Genomic DNA, 22,083 nt, shown 5'->3' on the forward strand with positions numbered 1-22,083 from the left:
GATATGCTGTGGGAATCTCATTTGACTGAATTTACCTCCTCAGTCAAAAATCAAGGTGTTTATCTTAGGAATGCTTAAGCTTCTTGCCATCAATAACAGTTTGGTACTTCCTTCTGTAGGAGTCCTGCCTTCATTGTTAAACAGCAAACCTCTCTGTCTTTTGGAGAGGCTGTTTTACCATGGAAATCTGGGGACATTATTGCTTCAGGAAACACCACTCAACATAAAATGTTCAAATACCAGTTAGGATCACTCTCTGATTTAGGCAGATCTCAAAAAGCATCAATACAATTAGCACATCCTTCAATGAAGACCCAGTTGCAGTATCTAACATTTCCTCTCTTGGTATCTAATATTATTAATTTTTTTTTTTTTTTGCTGTGCCATTCAGCTTGTGGGATCTCAGTTCCCCGACCATGGATTGAACCCGGGCCACAGCAGTGAAAGTCCAGAATCCTAACCACTAGAGCACCAGGGAACTCCCAATATTCACTGTTAAGAGTTTGGTTTTGGTTTTGCTTTGACAGTGATCATCAAACCTACAAAAGGAAGGTCTGGAGGAACCAACCATCATAGTTCTTTTTGCTCCACCATGGGTTTGCCTAATTTACTTATTTTATTGATTATGGGAAATTGACATATTGGAAACATCAGAGTCACCATTGGTTATGAGTAAATGATATAATCAAAATTATAAAGCAGCTTTATTATGGACTCAAATTCCTCTTCAGCAAAGTAATAATAGTAGTATGTGTGTGTATGTGTGTGTGTTTGCGTGCCTGTGTATACATATAAACACATATATACACACATATACAAAAATAGTTTACGTACATATATACACATAATATGTTAGTTTTATTATTTTTTTGGTTTGTTTTTACTCGAGGTTCATTTAGTATCATTGTAACAGGAAGGCTGATCCTATAAAACTTTTCTTATATATGAAAAATAAAAAATAACCCAAACTAAGTGGCAAGTGAAATAACTGCTTTGAGAAGAAAAAGAATAGTCTTAACATTCATTAACAAAAAAAACACACACAGAAGAAGGGTTTCTTGTACTTAAATTGCCGTTTTCTCTTTTTAATTTTGCTAACATGTATTTCATTGCATTTATGAATAGGAATAGAGAGTATATATACATGGAACCAACACTGGGGATGGCTATTTGCTTTCTGAGGTGCTCACAAATGGTGAGTTCTTACATTTTTGAGCTTAATCACAACTCCCTCACCTAATAACTTCATTTAACTTGCAATATCTCTGCAAATTGATCTCTGAATCTGTTTGGCATGATTAAGTCAGTTCTAGCGGATTTGAAACTCTATTTTAAGGAGTCATCTTGCCTTAAATGCCCATGGGCTCTCAGCTCCCAAGGGCAGAGATGAAGAGTTGTTCCTCTTTGTGCATCTAACACAGGACCTGCCCAGAGCAGGTACTCAACAAGTGTTTGCTGAACAGAACTGTCTTCATTTACCTAATGGAAAATGAGAAGAAAGGCATTTTTTTATTGAAGCGACTGCCCCCAAAGAAACAAATTCAGTCTTATGTGGATTATATACACTTAAACTACCAAATGCAGACCAGTGCACCTCTGTGGGTCCAGTTTCTGACTGGGCACTTGGTAGCAGGTCATTCTCCTCAGCCATAGGCTCAAACCCAGCTCTATTTTTGAACATCTTCAACCAAGTTCTTTCTTCTCTCATCATGTAAGAAACAGACCCATGTCTAGTAATGTTGGGTCAAAGGAAGATATTCAAAATATTGATACTTTAAAAGTTTAAATGAAATGTTAATCAAAGGTGGTTTGTGATGATTTGCTTTCTATGACTCTTCTTAATCATGATGGCAATTTCTTAGGAAGAGCATGAGAGCTCTCTTTCACAACCAAAAAGTTTTCTTTTATAACAAACAAAATTCTCAAAACTATTTTGAGGTTTTAAAAATTGCTGGTTGAATTTTAAAAATTGCATTTCAGTAAGGGGTTTGAGGGATGGTTTGTTTTTCTCCTGAATTTTATTCCCAAAAACTTGAATTGATTTTTTAAATTGTTATTCATACTTCTTAATAGCAGTCTTATGAAAGATGGCTAAACCTAGTGAGATGGGACATGTATTTAGTTAATTTCCCCCCATGGCAATGACAAATATTAGGATAGTTTTCATGACTGTGTCATAGCTACCTAGTGATGCCGAATTGGCAAGACTTATATGATTATAGAAGTGTGACTTGTTACACATTATAATAGCAACTGTATGGTAAGAACAATGTAAACAGCTTCTCCTTGCAGCAGATCATCATTAGAAGAACCACTGCCTTCCAAGTCTGGAAGAGCTTCCTTGTCCCTCAAAAAAATAAGTCCTGGTCCCGTCCAAAAAGCACACAAAAAGACCCCTAAATCGACTCCTCGTTAAACACCCCCCTCAAAAGTTTATAAAAATACGGAAATAACATTCTCACAGAAAAAGCAAAGTCTGAGTTTAGAGAATGAATATCAAGTACATGCACAAAAGCTTTCATTTCACCCGTATATAAATGGCTCTAGAGAAAGATAGGAGAGAAAACTACCAACTACATAACACAGTCTTTGTGGCACCTCACTAGGAGCAGGGAAGGAGGAAATAAATAGTTCATAGGGTAAGTCCTCTGTCCCATAGTTCAATCAGGGAGATCCCACAGTGTCACAAGGCAGTAAATGTCCAGATAATTTCAGATAACTTCCTGAGTTTTGGAGTGTTCTTCAGAGCGTCTCATCTTGCTCCTTCCAAATGCCAACACAGTTGCCTTCAGTGTCCTCAGCCTGAAGTCAGCCTTCCTGCAATACGAATCAGAACCTGTTGTATGGCTGCATCTCATTTAAAAAAATAAGACTACTCCTAGAAAGCAGTTTTCAAGGGAACATCTCAAATGATCAGTGCCTTGTATACTCAAGATTTATAGAGGGAAATAAAAGATCATGTAGTCCACAAAGCACATGATGTAAATGTTCTGAAATTAGATTGTAGTGGTGGTTGTGCAACTCAGTGAATATACTAAAAACCATTGAATTATACACTTTAAATGGGTAAATTTTATAGTACATAAATTATATCTCAATAAAGCTGTTTTAAAAGTTGGTGTTAGGGCTTCCCTGGTGGCGCAGTGGTTGAGAGTCCGCCTGCCGATGCAGGGGACACGGGTTCGTGACCCCGTCCGGGAAGATCCCACATGCCGCGGAGTGGCTGGGCCCATGAGCCATGGTCGCTGAGCCTGCGCATCCGGAGCCTGTGCTCCGCAACGGGAGAGGCCACAACAGTGAGAGGCCCGTGTACCGCAAAAAAAAAAAAAAAGTTGGTGTTAAAAGAAAGGAAACAATGGCTCAGAAGGAACTTACAATAAACTTCATACTACTGAAGACCATGTGCGGCATCCTTACTAATTGTCTTCGATGAGGAAGGAACTAGAGGAATTTTGGTTAAAGGTCATTGGCGATTTTCTCATCATAGGAAACTATGGAGATTGTGCGCTTAGATCTCCTGAGGACAGGTGGAATGTGGAGGACCAGTCATGAGAAAAAAGAGCACTGGCTTGATCCAGTAGGGTCTCTACCTAACCTAATATTCTGTTTATGAAAATGATTCAGTAGGGAGGCAATGGCTTCCCTCCATGACATTACTTTTAGGTTAGGAATGTGACACCAATTTCCCCAAATCCTTTTTCTTAATACACTATGGACTATTGACTAATAAATTTATCTAAGTCCATCTTGAATCAATTTATATTTTCAGCTTGTTCTAACAAATTCCATATGTTTCCCAATTTGCTTTGGATGATTTGAACATACTTTTTGTGTGGAGGCAAAGCCTGACACATAGAACCCTGAGGTCCCCATGTCTCTGATATTCACCACCCTCTCCTCCATGATGCTGTCAAAAGCCTTTTTTTTTTTTTTTTTTAAGTAAGAGCAAGAGTTTCCAGCTCTCCTTCTCTATCTACATGTCTTTTGCTTTCACTGCCTCCTCTGAGTTTGGACCCTGATTCTAGCTTGGAAAACTAAGCTGATGGGTATAGCGTACTGTTATATTGGATACAAGCAACAGTCAAGGGCCCCTGGACATCACGTCAGTATACAGACACAGAAACCTTCACTGAGTTTTAGAACCCATTCGGTTCAGTTTTATACATCATAAAACTGATGTCCAAGGAGAAGAGACCATTTGTCCAGAGTCACATAACTAGCCAAAGACAAGACTAAAAGTGATATGTCTTGATTCCCAACCATTCTGCTTTCAAAACTACCAGGCTGCCTTGTGGACTCACTATAACACTCATCTCAGCTGCTTTCAGCCTCCCTCTTCTGATTTTATTTGTGGTTTGACCAGCACTGACCTCACCGTCCTGTCTGGTCTCAACCATGTCAGCTTCATCCTGGTCTGGTTCGAACGCAGTGCCTCGGTCAACAACATTCACACCAGCCTGCACCCTGGGCTTCTCATTTTCCCACTTGGCAAAGCCTTTGTCCTTTGCTGCTTTGTCATGGAACTTGGACTTCATTTTGGGGAAGGTGTGGGACCCTGAGTCCCCCCAGCCAGCCTCTGACCACACAGGCTCGGTCTGGGTGGCCTGGCTGGTGGTGGCCCGCTGCAGCCGCACGGAGATCTTGCGAGAGGAGCCTGTGACCAGTGTGATGGCTCTGCTGTCCAGGTCTCGGTGTCCAGCTGCGACGCCAGGGAACTCGAAAACCTCATCCTGCACTGGAAGGGGAAAGATTACTGTGATTATTGTGATTAATCATACATCTGACTGCTTCACAGCAAACCGTCAAAGTGGGTGCAAACAACAGGAGTCCTACGGGTAAGGTCCTAGAGGAACAGACCAGAGGTGAAATGAAATTGACCTCAGGTGAACTGCATGTTATTGAGACCCAAAAGCCAAAAGGAGCATGTAGGGTTCAAGGGTCTTTAGCCACTGCTGCTTACCCTGAAGACCTTTATGTTTATAATGGCTCTGACTAGCTTTAGATCCAGACTCCAACCAAAGTGCAGGCATGGAAGGTGAGCAGAGAGAAATCGCAGTAGGAAAGAAAGTTGAGGACATTACCTGGAGGCAACGAAGGACTTCCAGGCAGTGACCCATGACCGCTGCCTAAGGAGGGCGCCCGGGCAAATCTCCGGCAGGCCAGAACCAGGAGGTCTTTGCACTGTTTATGACAGTTGGCTCCACAGTCTGAAACAACCAAAAGTATCACAGGTGATTAGTGTGAACCACATGTCAGGCGCTGACCAGGCTTCCAGGTTGGCGTTTGGGCTCTCCCGCCTCCCCTCCCCCACCCTTGTTTCTGTGTTTAATCTCAGGTCCACGGGGTGTGTCTAGGGCTAGTAAAAGGGCCAGTGGGACTCTCTTCCTTTCCTGGGGTTCCTAAAGTTCTCTCTTATATTTGTTCAGCTGCTTCTTCTACACAGTTCACTGAAGTGCTGGGGAGCAACAAGCAGGGGCAGCCTGAATGGGGAGTTGCCTTTGCCCAAAACTAAATGCAAATTACATGGAACTGGGGTTCTTCTTCAGACCGAGATGGATTCCCCACAAAGAGGCTCCCTAAGCCAGAATGAGGGTGAGAAGCCTCAGCATCTAGTCTCTCCCAGGACCTACAGTTGCCTCTAAATATTTACAGCAAGGTGTCCCTCCATTCAGTATTTGTCTGCATTTTCTATTCTTCTTCATTTCCCAAAATCTTTTCCAGAGCAAGCGATTATATCTTTTGCTTCCTTTCTTGGCATAGAAGCAGAAGACAAGGTGAGCATATGCTCAATAAACATGTCTCAGATTTGACTATGGCTTGGAAATGGCACGCAGCAGATTCTGTGGCCTTCCCATTAGATGCTTTAGTTAAGAAAGTAGATATTAATTGCTACTTGGGGTACAAAATTTTGGCCACTTTGGAAGATAGCAACACAATTACTTCATACGATGAGGGTCCTACATTTCTCTGAAATCACTGAACAGATATGATCATTTTATAGGGTATATTTCTCTCACCATCAAAGAGGAATTTTCTCATTATTTCCAATACCCGTTTTCCCCTAAATGGTCTTGTTTCAAATGGTTTTTTAATAACATCAGGGAAAGATCAAATTGCAATGACATGTCTGGTCTATTTCAATTAGACTTTTCACTCTATATGTCTTTAAGAGAAATACCATCTGAACAGAGATCCTAGGGTTTAATTGATTTTCATCTTCACAAAATTGTGTGTGTGTGTTTGTATCTGTCTGTGTGTGTTTGTATCTGTCTGTGTGTGTCTAGGGGATAAGGGGCAGAAACCAGTATCTCTGCTGCTTGAAAGTAAAAATTCAAGTTAGACTAAGTCAACTGATTCAGAGAACAAAAGGGAAGGGTTTTTTTGTTTGTTTGTTTTTTGAGCACTAAAAGGTGGCTCCCATAGAGGTTCAAGGAAGTTCCCTGTCCATGTAAAATGAGGGCCAAATACTGAAAGACAGCTAGAGAAAAAAGGCATCACAAGGGAACATTATTAATCTGAAGGCATTCTGTGATTAAGATATTTCATTTTGTGGCTTTATTATATTTTTCAAGAGCATTATCAGATTCTTAAAAGAACCAGTATAAACAGTCTGCATAAAATATCCAGCAGTTTTCTGAACACCAATAATGTGTAATAATCATATATCTACAAGTAGCCAAACATTCCTTTGCATTTATCAAATACATATTTATTCAATTGCTATAAATTTCAATTAAATGGGGGAAGTATATGAACAAATTCATTGAAAGGGGCAAATGTATCTCCTCTTTTCTCATCATCATCTGTGATTTAGTAGAGAAAGGAATAGCTATGTGAGAGTAGAAAGAAATGCATATGTATTACAGAAATGAGCATGGGGTTTTTTTTCCCTTGAAGGACAAAGTTCTTACATACAGTATTTCCATCAGCCTTGCCCTCCTCAGAATTCCCACCTTAAATGTGTGCTGATGATGGGCAAGACATCTTAGAGATAGGGGTTAGATGTGTGTGGGATAATAAGTGTGGTTTCCTTGCTCTTTGTAACAAGCGGTAAAATTCCAGCCTGGGATCTCCAAAACTTCAGGGAGTCCTTTACTGGACCGTTAACTCTTCAGTTGCCAGTAGCCCCAAAGCCCCAATTTCTCTGTGTTGCCAAGAGCTTTAAAGTTTCCCTCAGACAAATATGATTCCTGCCCCAAAAGTCACATTTAAAAATTTTAACAATGGGAGATTGGGATCGACATATTTACACTACTATGTATAAAATAGATAAGTAATGAGAACCTACTGTATAGCACAGGGAACTCTACTCAATGCTCTGTGGTGACCTAAATGGGAAGGGAATCTAAAAAAGAGGGGATATATGTATATGTATAACTGATTCACATTTCTGTACAGCAGAAACTAACACAACATTGTAAAGCAACTATACGCCAATACAAATTAATTTAAAAAATAAAATAAAATAAAAATTTTAACAAAGTAACATTTACCTTTGCATTTGTATCCTTGCTTGATTATGCCCCAGAGCTGTAACAAAAGACAAAGTAATGTCAGGGAATCTGGAGAGAAATCTGGAAAGAAAACAAGGCCACAGAGAAGGAAGTCCTGGGAAGCGTGATGCCTGGTAGAGCACAAACAGGATGTAGCTGCTCCTGACACCCTTCCTGTCAGATAGAAGGACCCTCTCCCAGCCCACGGCAGCTGGGGCAATAACAGGAGTTTTGCTTCCCTTTTCTTTCTGGGAGCCAAACGGGAGCTGGGATGGGAAACTGACGTTGGTGCATTTATTGGACTTTGGCATAATGCGCTCTCAGCAAAACTCACAGGGAGACACTGTCACTCTGCCTTTGATAGCCCCTGGCTCCCTCTGCTTTTTTTGAAAATCACACTAGCTGCTCTTGGCGCCCCCTACGGTAAATTAAGCGACCCAAGCAATGCATCCCACTAAAGCATTTGGATTTTGCTTGATTCTCTTCTGAGAAGCATTTCTACCTTGAAAGAATACAGAAGAGGAAAAGATTTTGCATTTGTTTGTGTATTTATTCTCTGCACTTGCTGCGTGTTTGGCCTGTGCTGGAGCTGTGGGAGATGCAGAAAAGGCTCAGATTCTGCCAACCAAGTAAGGAGTAGGATGTAGGAAGTGACGAGAGTCTCAGGAGAGATGTGAGGGCCTACAGTTTAACAAGGGAGTGTTTGCCCAGGCGGTTCAGGGGCGTCATCCTGGTGGTGGTGTCTTCACAAACCTCTGCCACACTGTAATCTCTGTGAAGAAGGGGACTTCCCACATTCTTTCCCAGGCCTCCTGCAGCTCTTGCATATGGGAACCAGGGGCATCAGGAACATACAGTGCTGATGAATTAAACGGGCTGAGCTCAAGTTGGAGAAGCTCCATTTCTACACTTTGAGTGGTTAGGCTAAGTGGCTGATATCTACCTAATAAAATAATTTTGAAAGAAAGAGGGCTGGTGGGCTACTGGCATTGATGGGAGTGTTGTTCACAATGTGTTATAGCAGAACAATGCCCTGAGTGTGGGCATCATGGCCCTAGGAGAGTAGCTACTGATGTGAAGGGATTCAAGGCTTTGGGAAAGTTGCTCCTTACTCTCTTTCTGACAAGGAAATTCCATCAGTGGAGAGTGATTCCTTTGAGCCTTAAAAGTTATTTGGTCCTTCAGAAAACATTATTAAGATGCAAATGTCTCTTGGGACAGGGCAACACTTTGCCTTGGAGACAGGAAGGATTATTAAGACAACTAACTGGAAGCGAGGCCTCAGGTGCCTAGGATGACTGGAAAAGGGATGGGGAGGTGTCAGTACAGGAAAGGAAAGTGGGTGGGTAGGCCAATCACATCTGTCAGAGCTATAAGGATCTTTACGATAATCCAGTTTGCTTCCCTTTTATAAAAGGTGAGTGTGATGATGCAGGAAGTTAAATAATTTGCAAGGTCCCACATCTGGGAAACTTTGTAGTGATGAGAAATCGTTTCCTCACAGAGCCCTTGGTAATAGTAATAACAAAAATAACAATGATAGCTAACATTTAATGAACTCTTGCTATGTGAAAGGCACAGTTTTAAGCTATGTGTAGCAAGTCATTTTTTTAATTAATTAATTAATTAATTAATATATTTTTGGCTGCGTTGGGTCCTCGTTGCTGCACGCAGTCTTTCTCTAGTTGTGGCAAGCGGGGACTACTCTTCGTTGCGGTGCACGGGCTTCTCATTGTGGTGGCTTCCCTTGTTGCAGAGCATGGGCTCTAGAGTGCAGGCTTCAGTAATTGTGGCACGTGGGCTCAGTAGTTGTGGCTCGCGTGCTCCAGAGCGCAGGGTCAGTAGTTGTGGCGCATGGGCTTAGTTGCTCCGTGGCATGTGGAATCTTCCCGGACCAGGGATCGAACCCATGTCCCCTGCATTGGCAGGTGGATTCTTAACCACTGCACCACCAGGGAAGTCCCATGTAGTAATTCATTTAATGCTCACAATATCCTTATGAGATAGGTAATAATAATGTTCTCATTTTTACAGATGAGGAGACTAAGCTACAGAGAGGTGAAGTCATTTGGCAAGATCTCATAGCTAGTAAGTAGGAAAAGAAGAATGTGAAGAGTATGTCACTTCAGGGAAAGAGAGGAAGCCATTGCTCCTGGGAGTTTTGTGTGTGATCAGAACAAAAGCCGCTGATCTAGGACAAGAAAGGATAAGGTTTAAGAAGCATCCAAATCTCTGGCTATGGCACGTTATTAGCATAGCTGCAGAAACTGCTGAAGAAGATAAAGTCAAGCATGAGTCCCATGAGGCAGGCAAGTCAGGGCGTTGCTTGCTAATGCTTACTTAAGAAGCAGGGGGTCTTCCCTGATGGCGCAGTGGTTGAGAGTCCACCTGCCGATGCAGTTCGTGCCCCGGTCCAGGAAGATCCCAGCTGAGCCTGCGCGTCCGGAGCCTGTGCTCCACAGCGGGACAGGCCACAACAGTGAGAGGCCCGCGTACCGCAAAAAAAAAAAAAAAAAAAAAGAAGCAGGAGACAACACGAGGCACGAAGAGGCCCTGGGTCAGCGTGCCAGCCAAGGACAGGAGAGGGTACTTCCCACAGTCTCTGATTTAGAGACCTGAGGCTGCTGTAAGACTTGGAGTGACTGTGGTGGGAGGAGCACTCGACTGGGAGTAAAGAGAACTAAACATGAGTCATGGTTCTGCTGCTAGTGATCCATGTGGCCTTAGGGAAGTCACTTAACTTCTCCAGAGCTCAAAATAAGGGAATTAGCAAAATTCTTTCAGCTCCGGAATTCTAATTCTAAAATCAATGTATTTCAAGCAGTGTCTATTTGTCTTCCTTACCCTTAAAATGGAATTTATTTCAAAAGCAGGTGGTCCAAGCACTAAAAAATAGTTCCTTCTATTCCCCCACAGTTCCTTTCAATGACCCAGCTAGAGCATGGTATTTATAAATCCCTTTGAAAACCAAAGAGCTTTTTAAAAAAGGTGTGTGAGTAAAGATCAATTCAAATTAAAGCAAGGAAATTAAGTATATTTTGAAAAATAAAAAGGGATATTAAAACTCTGAATTAGTTAATTTCGATAAAACTCCAAAAGCATAAAGGAACACTAAAAAAAGAGAAAGATTCACTCTGAGCTCTGTGGTATGCAACATGTCTGATATCATTTAATACCACAACAACATGGCAGGTAAGTCTTAACCCCCTCTTACAGATAGGAAAACAGCGACTCAAAGATGATCAATAATTTGGTCAAGGACATAGATTAATAAGGGGCAGAATTGAGATTCAAAGTCAGAGTTCTGGACTCCAAGTCCAGAGCTATCGACCTGATCACAGCTGCATCAAAAACCTAGCGCCAGCAAATCCGCTCTGATGAGTTGGGGAGGGAAGTGTGTGGAAGCTCCCAAGAAAGCCTACCTTGCTGCTTCTATAGAACCAGAGCCTCCATGGAAGGGAGAGACATCCAGAAGGACTGGAGAGCAGAGACAAGACCTTGAGATTTGATAAGGACCTACCAACTCTCATACCACACCATGGGTCAGATGTCTCAGCCTGACTTCTGGCTGTGCCAGGCCAGGGCCAAACAGATTCCCTGGGCCTCACTCTGCAGGAGAGAGTTACACATGGCTCCGTACCACTTGAGCATTTTTCAGGTCTAGATACAGGCAAAAATTCCCATCAGAAGAGAGATACATGAAGAAGGAAAAGTATTTGTTTGATGATAAAATGGCCAGGTGATGCAATCCCAGTGGTGTAGTTGGTAGGAGAACCTCTCCTTCCCTGGGGTGGGCTAAGAGAGCTGGTTAGGCTGCCTTGCCCCTTGATCACAGCAGGTTCTATGATCACGGGGGGCCATCTTTGAGGTAACCACTGCCTCTAATTTACCTGTTCTCAGCGGGGTGTGTGCTTGAATTCAAACACCTGCCCTTTGGCTCCCCAAAGCCAGTTATTCAAGACTGAAAGCGAAAAATGTAATTTATTGGGAGCGTATATGATATCAGCTACGAATTCCATACGGGTCCACAGGGGGACATGACTGCTGAATGAAGCTAACAAAACTGAGCTGGCATCTGGACAAATGCCATTCACCTGGCTGCTGGGCTACCCTTGTGTAGAGTACTACATTTTCCATCTTACATTACTTGGATATCAACTAGAAGATGTTCAGAGCTCGAGGGTCTTTGTTTAACACCAGGGCCAAACATGACCTTAGTTGCTAAAGGATCATCAGATGTGGGGAAGTGAGGTGTTCAACCTTCATTTGTTGCAGTGGTGTAGGTAGAGCCAGAACACTAGAGTTTGAGTCCCGGCTCTAGTCATTACTGGCTGTGAAATCCTGGGAAACTTGAGTTATCCTCTCTGGGCCTCTCTACATTCATATGCAAATGGGGAGAGTAAAAGGCCCACCTTATGGGCTAGTTATGAGGATTAATTACACTAATGCCTCAGGAAATATTTTATTACTGTCAAATGCCGAGTAAATGTTATTTATTATTATAACCATCTTCTCTTCGAAAAGATTTTTTTTCCTCACTGAGTTATGGAGCCATATCATGATAGATTTCTAGTGACTGACACCATATGAAACAAGAACTGAGAGGAACTGGCTATAATAAATACACCACTTAATTGCACTCAGTGATGGATGCCATGGCTCATTGGGCAGAACTTTTCCCTGGCAGGTATTAACAGACAAACTGCTCTCCTGAGTTAATACGCCTCACCAACCTTCCCTGTCTTCTCCAGCCCTGCATTCCTAGAAAGAACATGGCTAAATCTGCAGATCTTGCTTTTGTTTTTAATTGAATGTTTAATTTCAGGGAGCCATCATGTTTTACTTTGGATCTAAGGCAGACAATGGACTCTGTTCATGTATCGTTTTCCCACATTCTCAGAATACTGCACAAATCACTACATAGAAGAGAAAGCAATGGAAAACAGACTTACAAATCCTGCACAGTGTTCACAGAAGGTTGGCTTGAGATAGGTCATCTCCTGAAAATTATGGACAAATCCCGGTCCCATTTTACAGTGTAGTTGGGACTTAGCTCTCAGGAAGTAAGCCATCATTTCATCCTTACTAATTAGACCATCCCTGTGAAGAGAATCAAAGAAGAGAGGGATCTTTGAATACCATGTTGCTAAGTAGTTGCCACACTTAAATCACTCACCTCCCAAACCTTTCTGGACAAAAGCGGGGGGTGGGGGGTGGGGAATGTTCACTTTCCTGTCACATCTGAAAAGAGAGAAACTCAAAGGACAGCTTTCAGTGTCAAAGGCTTTCTTAGCAAGCAGAAGATATGTGTGTGTGTGCGTGTGTGTGTGTGGCTTGTGCACTGCAGCACAGAAAGTCTTCTTCATTACCAAGTAGTAGCTTCCAGAAGGACATCTCCTTTCTAGCCTTTGCCTCACAATAGAGTTTGCAAGAATCTGGTTGCTGGAGAAAGGCAGAAAACTGTGAAAACTGGACCTACCATTCTCATATTCATTCTGCCTGATGTCATCCAGGCCACTACCATTGGTAATCTTTTCATTCATGTCTTACTGGCTCACAGACCATTCACTAGAGTGATTCTCCCAGATCTTCTCCACATAGAAACTCTGGTTGCATCTACCACCACACACCCTGACTTCTTGTTTACCAAAAAAGATCAAATCCATTGGCGTAAGGGAGCTGCATATTGCCTTCTCTCCATACCCTTCCATGGCAGTTCAGAATTCCTTTTTATCTCCTCGGTCCTCTCTTGGGGGTCATTCTCCCCTCCCCCACTCTCCAGCCTCTCCAGGACCATGTTTCTCCTGCTGCATCTTGTCACCCACTCTTTCCTTTGTTTACAAATACACTCAGGACTTCCCCTCCTTACGAATGTCTTTCCTCAATCCTGCCTCCATTTCCAACATTTGTCTTTTCCCTTTTTCTTCTCTTACTCCTGCAGTTTTCAAGAAGAGCACTCGTTAGACATTTTTTCCATTTCTTTCAATTATTCTTTCCTCCATATAATCAGGTTTCTAACCCACCATTCTACTGAAACTGTCACAGTGACATCCTCAGCGGCCTTTTCTCATTCCTTGAACTTGACCTCCTGGCAGCATGTGACATGGGACAGGTTTCCTCCTTTTTGACACTCCCTCCTCCACAGTCCCCTGTGATTCCACGTAGCCCTGGTTTCCCTCCTGCCTCTTATGCGCCCCCTTTGCCAGCTCTTCTGCAGGATCCACGTCTTCCTTTCAGTTGCTGCACGTGGGGAGAGGAGTCCCTGAAGCTGCGTTCCTTGCGTCCCCGTGCTCATGTTCCTCTAAACTTTCCCATCAGACTGTGCTCACACTCCTGGAACTCCAGCTTAACACGACTGGGCTGAAGACCTAACAATCTACATCTCTTGCCCTAACCGTTCTACTGAATCTTGGCGCCATATCTTTGACAACTTGTTAGAATCTTCTCCTGGATGGTCCATTCTTCTCTCAAAATCAACATATCTAAGCCTGTCTGACAAAAGAAATCATGTAAGCTATGAATACTTTAAACCTTCATTTTTAGGGGAAAAAAGTTTTTTTAGGAAAAAAATATATCTGCTGGGACACTCTCTGTTCCAAACAAGAACCGGCAGAGAAACAAAATGAAGACTGGGAAGTGATTTTAAGTTCATGTTCTACGAACATGTCACTGACAGAAACAAACTGAGGGAAGAAGTGGGTAGTTAGTGGGAAGTAAGTTTTATAAAATAAAACTTAAGTTGTATTTTATAAAGGAAGTGTATGTTTCTAATAACTTAATTTTATTTTAAAAGTATTCTCTGTTGTACAATGAAGATGGATTACGGTTTTAAGACGTTTATGATAAAGTACCAAGGCTTTAATTTTCGTTTAATTCTCACACCAACAAAAACATTAGAGAATTTTAATGTGATATAACTTGGACATTTAACCAATATAAAATCCAGCATTTCATTACAGATGATTTTTAAACTAGGAACTGATCTCACATAACTAAAAATTAAGTGATAAAATTATTAATGCCAGGGTTTCTTGGCAAATTTTTTTTTAATCATTATATTCTTTTAATGATCCAGGTTTTAGCCTCTGAAGTTATTTAATCTCCCATGAATCATATGAAGCTAAAGAGAAATATATTTTTTCCTTTGTTTCTCAAGACAACCTCTGAACTAGCAAAGGAAAAAACAAAGCATAAACACTTCTTGGCTATCTGCAGCCATCACCTGCTCTCCTGAAGACCGTAAGTAATGTAAAAAAAGATCTTACTTACTTGATGACTTTTAAGATTGCCCCCGGGTGCACTGATGCTGAGGACTCCACCATGCTAGATCTAACTATATTTAGTCTCTATTCTTTTCTGATGGAAGTTTTGGGGTTGATGAACTAGCTAAGTTGCAACAGTAATATCGGAAATGGAGAGCTGGGCTAATTTGTAAGTGAGCACTTGTACTTAACACCGATGATGTGGTCTGCCCTGTGATCCCATCCAGCCAGTCATGTTTGTGGACACCAAGAAAAAAATCAGTGAAAAGACACCTTAGACACCTTTCATCAATACACTAGGATCAACTCTGTCAAGACATAAATTAAAGTTTTCCCTGCTCTCCTTTCGTAGTAATTTTCTGCTTCGGGACAGTTGCATTACAATAAAACAAAATCAAACTTACTGATCTTTGTCCAGCACACAAAAGGAATCCAAGAAGGGAAAATTGGCAGCTATACTTTCAAAGTCCTCTTGGGAGATGTACCCGTCCTGGTCATGGTCATAATTTCTAAACACAGACTGCAAAGGAAAGGCAAATATTTATTGAATGACTATTTACGAATCAGCCTCTGAATTGTTACTGGGAAAGCAATGATAACTAGCATATTATTCTTTCTATCAAAGAGCTTGGAATCTAGTGGGAGATAACAAAATTGAGATGCCTTTATGGTATAATGAGATAAGTGCAACGCTGAGGATAAAGACAGAGTGCTGGGGGAGGGGGGAAGGGAGATTTTAAAATGTTTCCTGGAGAAAGCAAGGTCTCAACTGAGACCTCAGGGTTGAGTAGGAGCAAGGCTTGGTGAATTCACAAATCCCAGTACCATGACAATAGAAAATGAAACTTTAAAATGTTAAATTATCTCAAAAATCAAAGTATACATTTAACTTAATTGCAGTCAAAATCCCGGTGGGAATTTGTTTGAAATGAACAAATTGATTCTAAAGTTCCTATAGAAGTGAACATGTTGAGAATAACCTAAAATTGTTTGTTTAAGGTGAGGAGTAATGATCTCAGGCAAGGGAAACAAAAGCAAAATCAAACAACTGGGACTATATCAAACTAAAAAGCTTTTGCACAGGGAAGGAAACTATCAACAAAATGAAAAGGCCACCTACTGAATAGCAGAAGATACTTGCAAATGATATCTCTGATAAGGGGATAATATTCAAAATATACAAAGAACTCATACAACTCAATATCAAAAAACAAACAACCCAATTAAAAAATAGGTAGAGGACCTGAATAAACATTTTTCCAAAGAAGACTTACAGATGGCCAACAGACACATGAAAAGATGTTCAACATCACTTATCACTCATCTCAGGGAAATGCAAATCAAAACCACACAGAGATACCACCTCACACCTGTCAGAATGGCTATGATCAAAAAGACAACAAATAACAAGTGTTGGTGAGGGTGAGGAGAAAAGGGAACCCTCATGTACTGTTGTTGGGATTACAAATTGGTGCTGCTACTATGGAAAACAGTATAGAAGTTCCTCAAAAAATTAAAAACAGAGCTATCATACAATCCAGTAATTCCACTTCTGGGTATTTTTTCCAAAGAAATCAAAAACACTAATTTGAAAGATATATACATCCCTGTGTTCATTCCAGCGTTATTTACAATAGCCAAGATATGGAAGCAACCTAAGTGTTCATCAATAGATGAATAGATAAAGATGTGGTATATAAATAAAATGGAATATGACTCAGCCATAAAAAAGAATGAAATCTTGCCATTTTTTGACAACATAGATAGACCTTAGGGTATTACTCTAAGTGAAATAAGTCAGGCGGAGAAAGACAAATATCATAGGATTTCACTTGTATGTGGGATCTAAAAAACAATTGAACAAACAAAAAAAAAACAGAAACAGATTCATAGATACAGAGAACAAACACGTGGTTGCCAGAGGTGAGAGAAGTGGGAGGATGAATGAATAGGTGAGGGAAATTAAGAGGTGCAAACTTCCAGTTATAAAATAAACGAGTCACGGGATGGAAAGTACAGCATGGGTAATATAGTCAGTAATATTTTAATATCATTGTATGGTGACAGATGGTAACTAGACTTATTGTGGTGATCATTTTGTAATGTGTAGAAATATTGAATCACTATGTTGTGCACCTAGAACACCTAGAAGGTCAGTTATATTTCAACTAAAACAATGACGGGTAATGAGGGGCAATGTGCCCTATCAGAAATCAAAGATACATTAGTCAAAACAACATGGTATTGCAACTTACTGCAGAGAGTACAGTCCAGAAACAGATCCATATGTATGTAAGAATTCAGAATATCCAAAAGTATCTATTCAAATGCACAGGGAAATTATGGGTTATCTAATAATTGCTGTTGAGTTAAATGGCTGATAATCTTATAAAACAAATTGCCCCCAAACTAAATTCCAGATGCCTTAAATATTTTAATGTAAAAATTAAGTTATAAAAAACCAAAGGTAAATAGATAAAAATATTTTTCATGTTTTATTATCTTTGAGTAGGAAAGACCTTTCTTAGGACGACATCCAAGTCAGAGGTCATAAACAAAAGTATTTCATTACAATAAAATGCAAAATATCTGAACCAAAAAAGCTCAATTAACAAATTTAAATATAAATGACAGAGAAAATCATTTGCAACACTTATGAGAGGACACAAAAGGAAAACAGAGGATCACCAAAGTAAAAATACAAATGGACAATACATTCATGGAAAGACATTCAATTCTGCTAGTAATTATGGAAATACTAATGAAACTTTTTTTTTACCTCTCAAATTGGAAAACATTAAAACAATTGATAATTTCCTAGGGTTATGAGAAAATAGGCACTCTCTTATCAAGTTGGTAAAGCAAATAGCCACAGTCTTTCTGGAGGACAATCAGTGCTTACTCTGACACAGCAATTCCACTTCTAGGAATTGTTCTAAGGAAATAACTGAACAAGCTTTCTCAAAGATATACATGTATATATGTGTGTGTGTGTATGGGGGGGGAGAATAAAATCATACAAGATGATCTACAAATTATCAGTGATTCACCCTAGACAGAAGAGACATCAAGTCCTGAAAGTAAAACTTTCTATTTCTGAAATGTTTTAATATTCAGCTTTTTAATTTTTTAATTTTTTTGCCGCACCACGTGGCTTGCAGGATCTTAATTCCCCAACCAGGGATTGAACCTGGGGCCATGTCAGTGTAAGTGCTGAGTCCTAACCAGTGGACTGCCCTGGCTTTCTTTATAATCAGAGAAAAATAAGAAAGATTTTTCTGGGCTTCCCTGGTGGCGCAGTGGTTGAGAGTCCGCCTGCCGATGCAGGGGACATGGGTTCATGCCCCGGTCTGGGAGGATCCCACATGCCGCAGAGTGGCTGGGCCCGTGAGCCATGGCCGCTGAGCCTGCGCGTCCAGAGCCTGTGCTCCGCAACGGGAGAGGCCACAACAGTGAGAGGCCCGTGTACCGCAAAAAAAAAAGAAAAAAGATTTTTCCATTGCCCTCTGCTAAATTGGATTTTCAAAAAGTTTGTAAGTTCTCCCTGCAAACACATGTATGCAAACATTTGACTTAGAGTCCAGTTATAATGAAGCAATCTCTCTTTCCCCTGTGATTTCTTTTTTTTTTTTAACATCTTTATTGGAGTATAATTGCTTTACAACGGTGTGTTAGTTTCTGCTTTATAACAAAGTGAATCAGCTATATATACACATATATCCCCAAATCTCCTCCCTCTTGCATCTCCCTCCCTCCCTCCCAGGTGGACACAAAGCACCGAGCTGATCTCCCTGTTCTATGTGGCTGCTTCCCACTAGCTATCTATTTTACACTTGGTAGAATATATAAGTACATGCCACTCTCTCACTTCGTCCCAGATTACCCTTCCCCCTCCCCGTGTCCTCAAGTCCATCCTCTATGTCTGCGTCTTTATTCCTGTCCTGCCCCTAGGTTCTTCAGAACCGTATTTTTTTTTTTTAGATTCCATATATATGTGTTAGCATATGGTATTTGTCTTTATCTTTCTGACTTCACTCCATATGACAGACTCTAGGTCCATCCACCTCCCTACAAATAACTCAATTTCGTTTCTTTTTATGGCTGAGTAATATTCCATTGTATATATGTGCCACATCTTCTTTATGCATTCATCTGTTGATGGACACTTAGGTTGCTTCCATGTCCTGGCTTTCGTAAATAGAGCTGCAATGAACATTGTGGTACATGACTCTTTTTGAATTATGGTTTTCTCAGGATATATGCCCAGTAGTGGGATTGCTGGGTCGTATGGTAGTTCTATTTGTAGTTTTTTAAGGAACCTCCATACTGTTCTCCATAGTGGCTGTATCAATTTACACTCCCACCAACAGCGCAAGAGGGTTCCCTTTTCTCCACACCCTCTCCAGCATTTATTGTTTGTAGATATTTTGATGATGGCCATTCTGACTGGTGTGAGGTGATACCTCATTGTAGTTTTGATTTGCATTTCTCTAATGATTAGTGATGTTGAACATTCTTTCATGTGTTTGTTGGCAATTCCCCTGTGGTTTCTATTATATATTATCTGTATTGCCTTAGGGCACAACTGCTTCAGGAGTATTTTGGGAAGTAGGCAAAGTATAAATGAACAAATTACTTAATTAAAAATATGATTGTTTAGCACCCATTGCAAGTTTATCCATAAATAACTGCATTTTTTTGCAAGTCTCACTATCAATGCTTATCCATAATCAAAATTGCTTAAAAATGAACTATTATGGAGTACTTACGATTTATAGTTCAATACCCGTATTTATACTGAGAGTACAAGATTTTTTTGGAATAAAATTCATTATGGAAATTCAAATGAAACCCAGCCATTTATTCAATTAAATCAATAGTACTCAATCTAACCAAACTGGGCCAACCTTCCCCCATGAAACTGGAATTGGAGAAAAGAGGTAAGGTACAAAGGGGTGGGGGAGAAAGAGGCTCCTCGTGTGGAGCAAGGAAAGTCTGTCTGCAGAGAATGGAGTGAGCATTCAGAGAAAAGCAGAGGAGAGAGTAAGAGAAAAAATACTTCATTCATTTCCTGATTCTAGACCTTCCTGAGCTGCAACTCCATGCACCCAGATCCTTTGCCCACCTTCCCTGGCTCCAAGTTGGGTCTGTCACTACCACATCATCACATGGTCTCCACTGGACCTTATGGCTGTCTCATCCCCTTCCCTCACCCTTTCTAATCTCCCCTTCCTGACTCCCATGCCCCATGCAACTTTTCTTTCAGCACTTCATAGTTCCATGGATGATCCAAGATATAGAACATTCTTTTTCTGTAAACGTCCTTTCCCAGCAAAGAGCACATAATATCCCAAAGACTTGTTCCTATTGTATCTGAGGATGTACTAGTCCATGAAGGGAGATGTTTAATCAACAGTCACAATTTCTAGTGTCTGAGATATTTCCATCTTTCCCACATTGGTGCATCTACTCTTTTTTTGTTGTTTTTAATATGGAAAATTCTGACGCAATCTTGCCCTTCATTAAGTGATGTTTCTGACCTAAATGCTGTTGCGCTGCGGTGTCACAGACCCCCAAATATATACAGCTGGAGAAACTACTCAACTTACAGTATTTTTTCCTACCCTCAGGTAACCAATTTATCCAGCATTTTATGGTGACCCATGTGGGTTTTTTTTTTATAAACTTATTTATTTATTTACTTATTCTTGGCTCCATTGGTTCTTTGTTGCTGCCTGAGGGCTTTTTCTAGTTGCGGTGAGCAGGGGCTACTCTTTGTTGCGGTGCACGGGCTTCTCATTGGGTGGCTTCTCTTATTGTGGAGCATGGACTCTAGGTGCGTGGGCCTCAGTAGTTATGGCATGTGGGCTTCAGTAGTTGTGGCACGCAGGCTCAGTAGTTGTGGCTTGTGGGCTCTAGAGCGTAGGCTCAGTAGTTGTGGCACACGGGCTTAGTTGCTCAGCGACATGTGGGACCTTCCTGGACCAGGGCTCAAACCCGTATCCCCTGAATTGACAGGCAGATTCTTAACCACTGCACCACCAGGGAAGCCCTCCATGTGGGTTTTAATGAGTAGATTCTAATCCTCAAACAGTCCCTTGGGTTGCAGGGACAATGACAGAAGTGTCAAATGCCTGGGGAAGTGAGGGGTTCTAAGTAGCTGAGAGTATTTGGGCAAGTGAGAACTGACAGACAGGAAGGGGAAAGGGGGACTTCCTGGGAGGTTCTTCCCCAGAAGCCAGTGCCAGGTAGAGCTAAGTGTCTGCTGAATTGCTCTTACTTGCTAGAGGGCTGTTTTCATGGACTCCATCTGATTCCTGGGCAACCCGAGAATATTCTGGAAAGAGAAAGGGGCCTCCTTTTAACTGCTCACATTTAACTGTCCCTCAACCACTTACCTCAACTAATTTCCTTATGTGCTTGTTGATGACTGTAGGATCTGGCTTTGGCATCACGCCTGAGGCCCACTCCAGGGGCACCACGGGCTTGGTGGGCGTTGTAGGGGAGGTAGGCTGCTGACAGAAAACACACACATTTTTCAACTTTATCTGGGGCCTCGAGCAATTTGGACCAGGGACACTGAGAAAGCCATATAAGTTTTGCATATTAATATCAGTAAAAACTTCTGTTTATGTAGTACTTAAATATTTTGAAAACATCAGTGAAAATTTTGTTAATGCAATATTTTGTCTGTAGAATCTAATCTGTAACTAAATACATATTTTGTTTAACAGCAGCCTAGATTGTATTATTTTAGGTGGAAAAAAATATTGCTCTCCCAGCTCACCCAAAAATCCTATCCAAGTTCCCCAGATACTACTAAAACACCCTTAAACATCTCTGTAACAATCCATACAATTTTTTGCTTGTATAATACAAAGCACATAAAACACCAGTTATCTAATTCTTTAATAGTCAGTGCTAGTGATAAATTAGGTGTGTGCAGTAAGTGGCCAGCAGTGCACAGCTAAGTTTATGTCATCTTACCAGCATCTCTCAATATGCTTAATCAGTTCTTGACGGTTTGGCTAATCATTAGCTCTCTCGAGCCCCACTTTGGTGAACTTGTTTCCTCCACAGGTTCTTCCACATTCGTGCAAGACATTTTCACTTAATAATGTGGAGAAGATGGTAGCAATAATGTATAACTCGCTTACACAACACAAGTGTGAAACACAATCCTATTGGGAGCCAAGAGTGCTGTGCACTTTGTATCCTTTCCCAAGGGATCTCATACGATGAAATATTTTTGCTGGTGCATGCATACAAACCTGTATTCGCAGGTTGTTTTTAAATTTAATACCAAGTTGGGGATAACCATTTTTGCA

The 22,083-nt window shown here is 41.0% G+C and overlaps 1 protein-coding gene across 5 annotated transcripts in view; it reads right to left on the reverse strand.

The window, feature by feature from the left end:
• Positions 1 to 355: 355 nt before the first annotated feature.
• Positions 356 to 22,083, reverse strand: part of RASGRP3 (RAS guanyl releasing protein 3) — a 104,101-nt gene continuing 82,373 nt past the window's right edge. For 2 of the 5 annotated variants that reach the window (XM_029231844.1, XM_029231843.1), the window contains exons 12-17: positions 21,154 to 21,270; positions 15,160 to 15,275; positions 12,446 to 12,593; positions 7,494 to 7,530; positions 5,082 to 5,207; positions 356 to 4,735 (exon numbers count right to left, since the gene is read on the reverse strand). In XM_029231844.1, coding sequence (XP_029087677.1) covers positions 4,233 to 4,735; positions 5,082 to 5,207; positions 7,494 to 7,530; positions 12,446 to 12,593; positions 15,160 to 15,275; positions 21,154 to 21,270 — 1,047 coding nt within the window. In that variant the 3' untranslated portion in view covers positions 356 to 4,232. The remainder of the gene's footprint in view (positions 4,736 to 5,081; positions 5,208 to 7,493; positions 7,531 to 12,445; positions 12,594 to 15,159; positions 15,276 to 21,153; positions 21,271 to 22,083) is intronic. The other 3 variants (XM_029231847.1, XM_029231846.1, XM_029231845.1) reach the window with 3 other exon arrangements.

The sequence above is a fragment of the Monodon monoceros genome, unplaced genomic scaffold, assembly GCF_005190385.1.
Source record: "Monodon monoceros isolate NGI ecotype Baffin Bay Population unplaced genomic scaffold, NGI_Narwhal_1 Super_Scaffold_19, whole genome shotgun sequence".
NCBI classification, from domain to species: Eukaryota; Metazoa; Chordata; class Mammalia; order Artiodactyla; family Monodontidae; genus Monodon; species Monodon monoceros.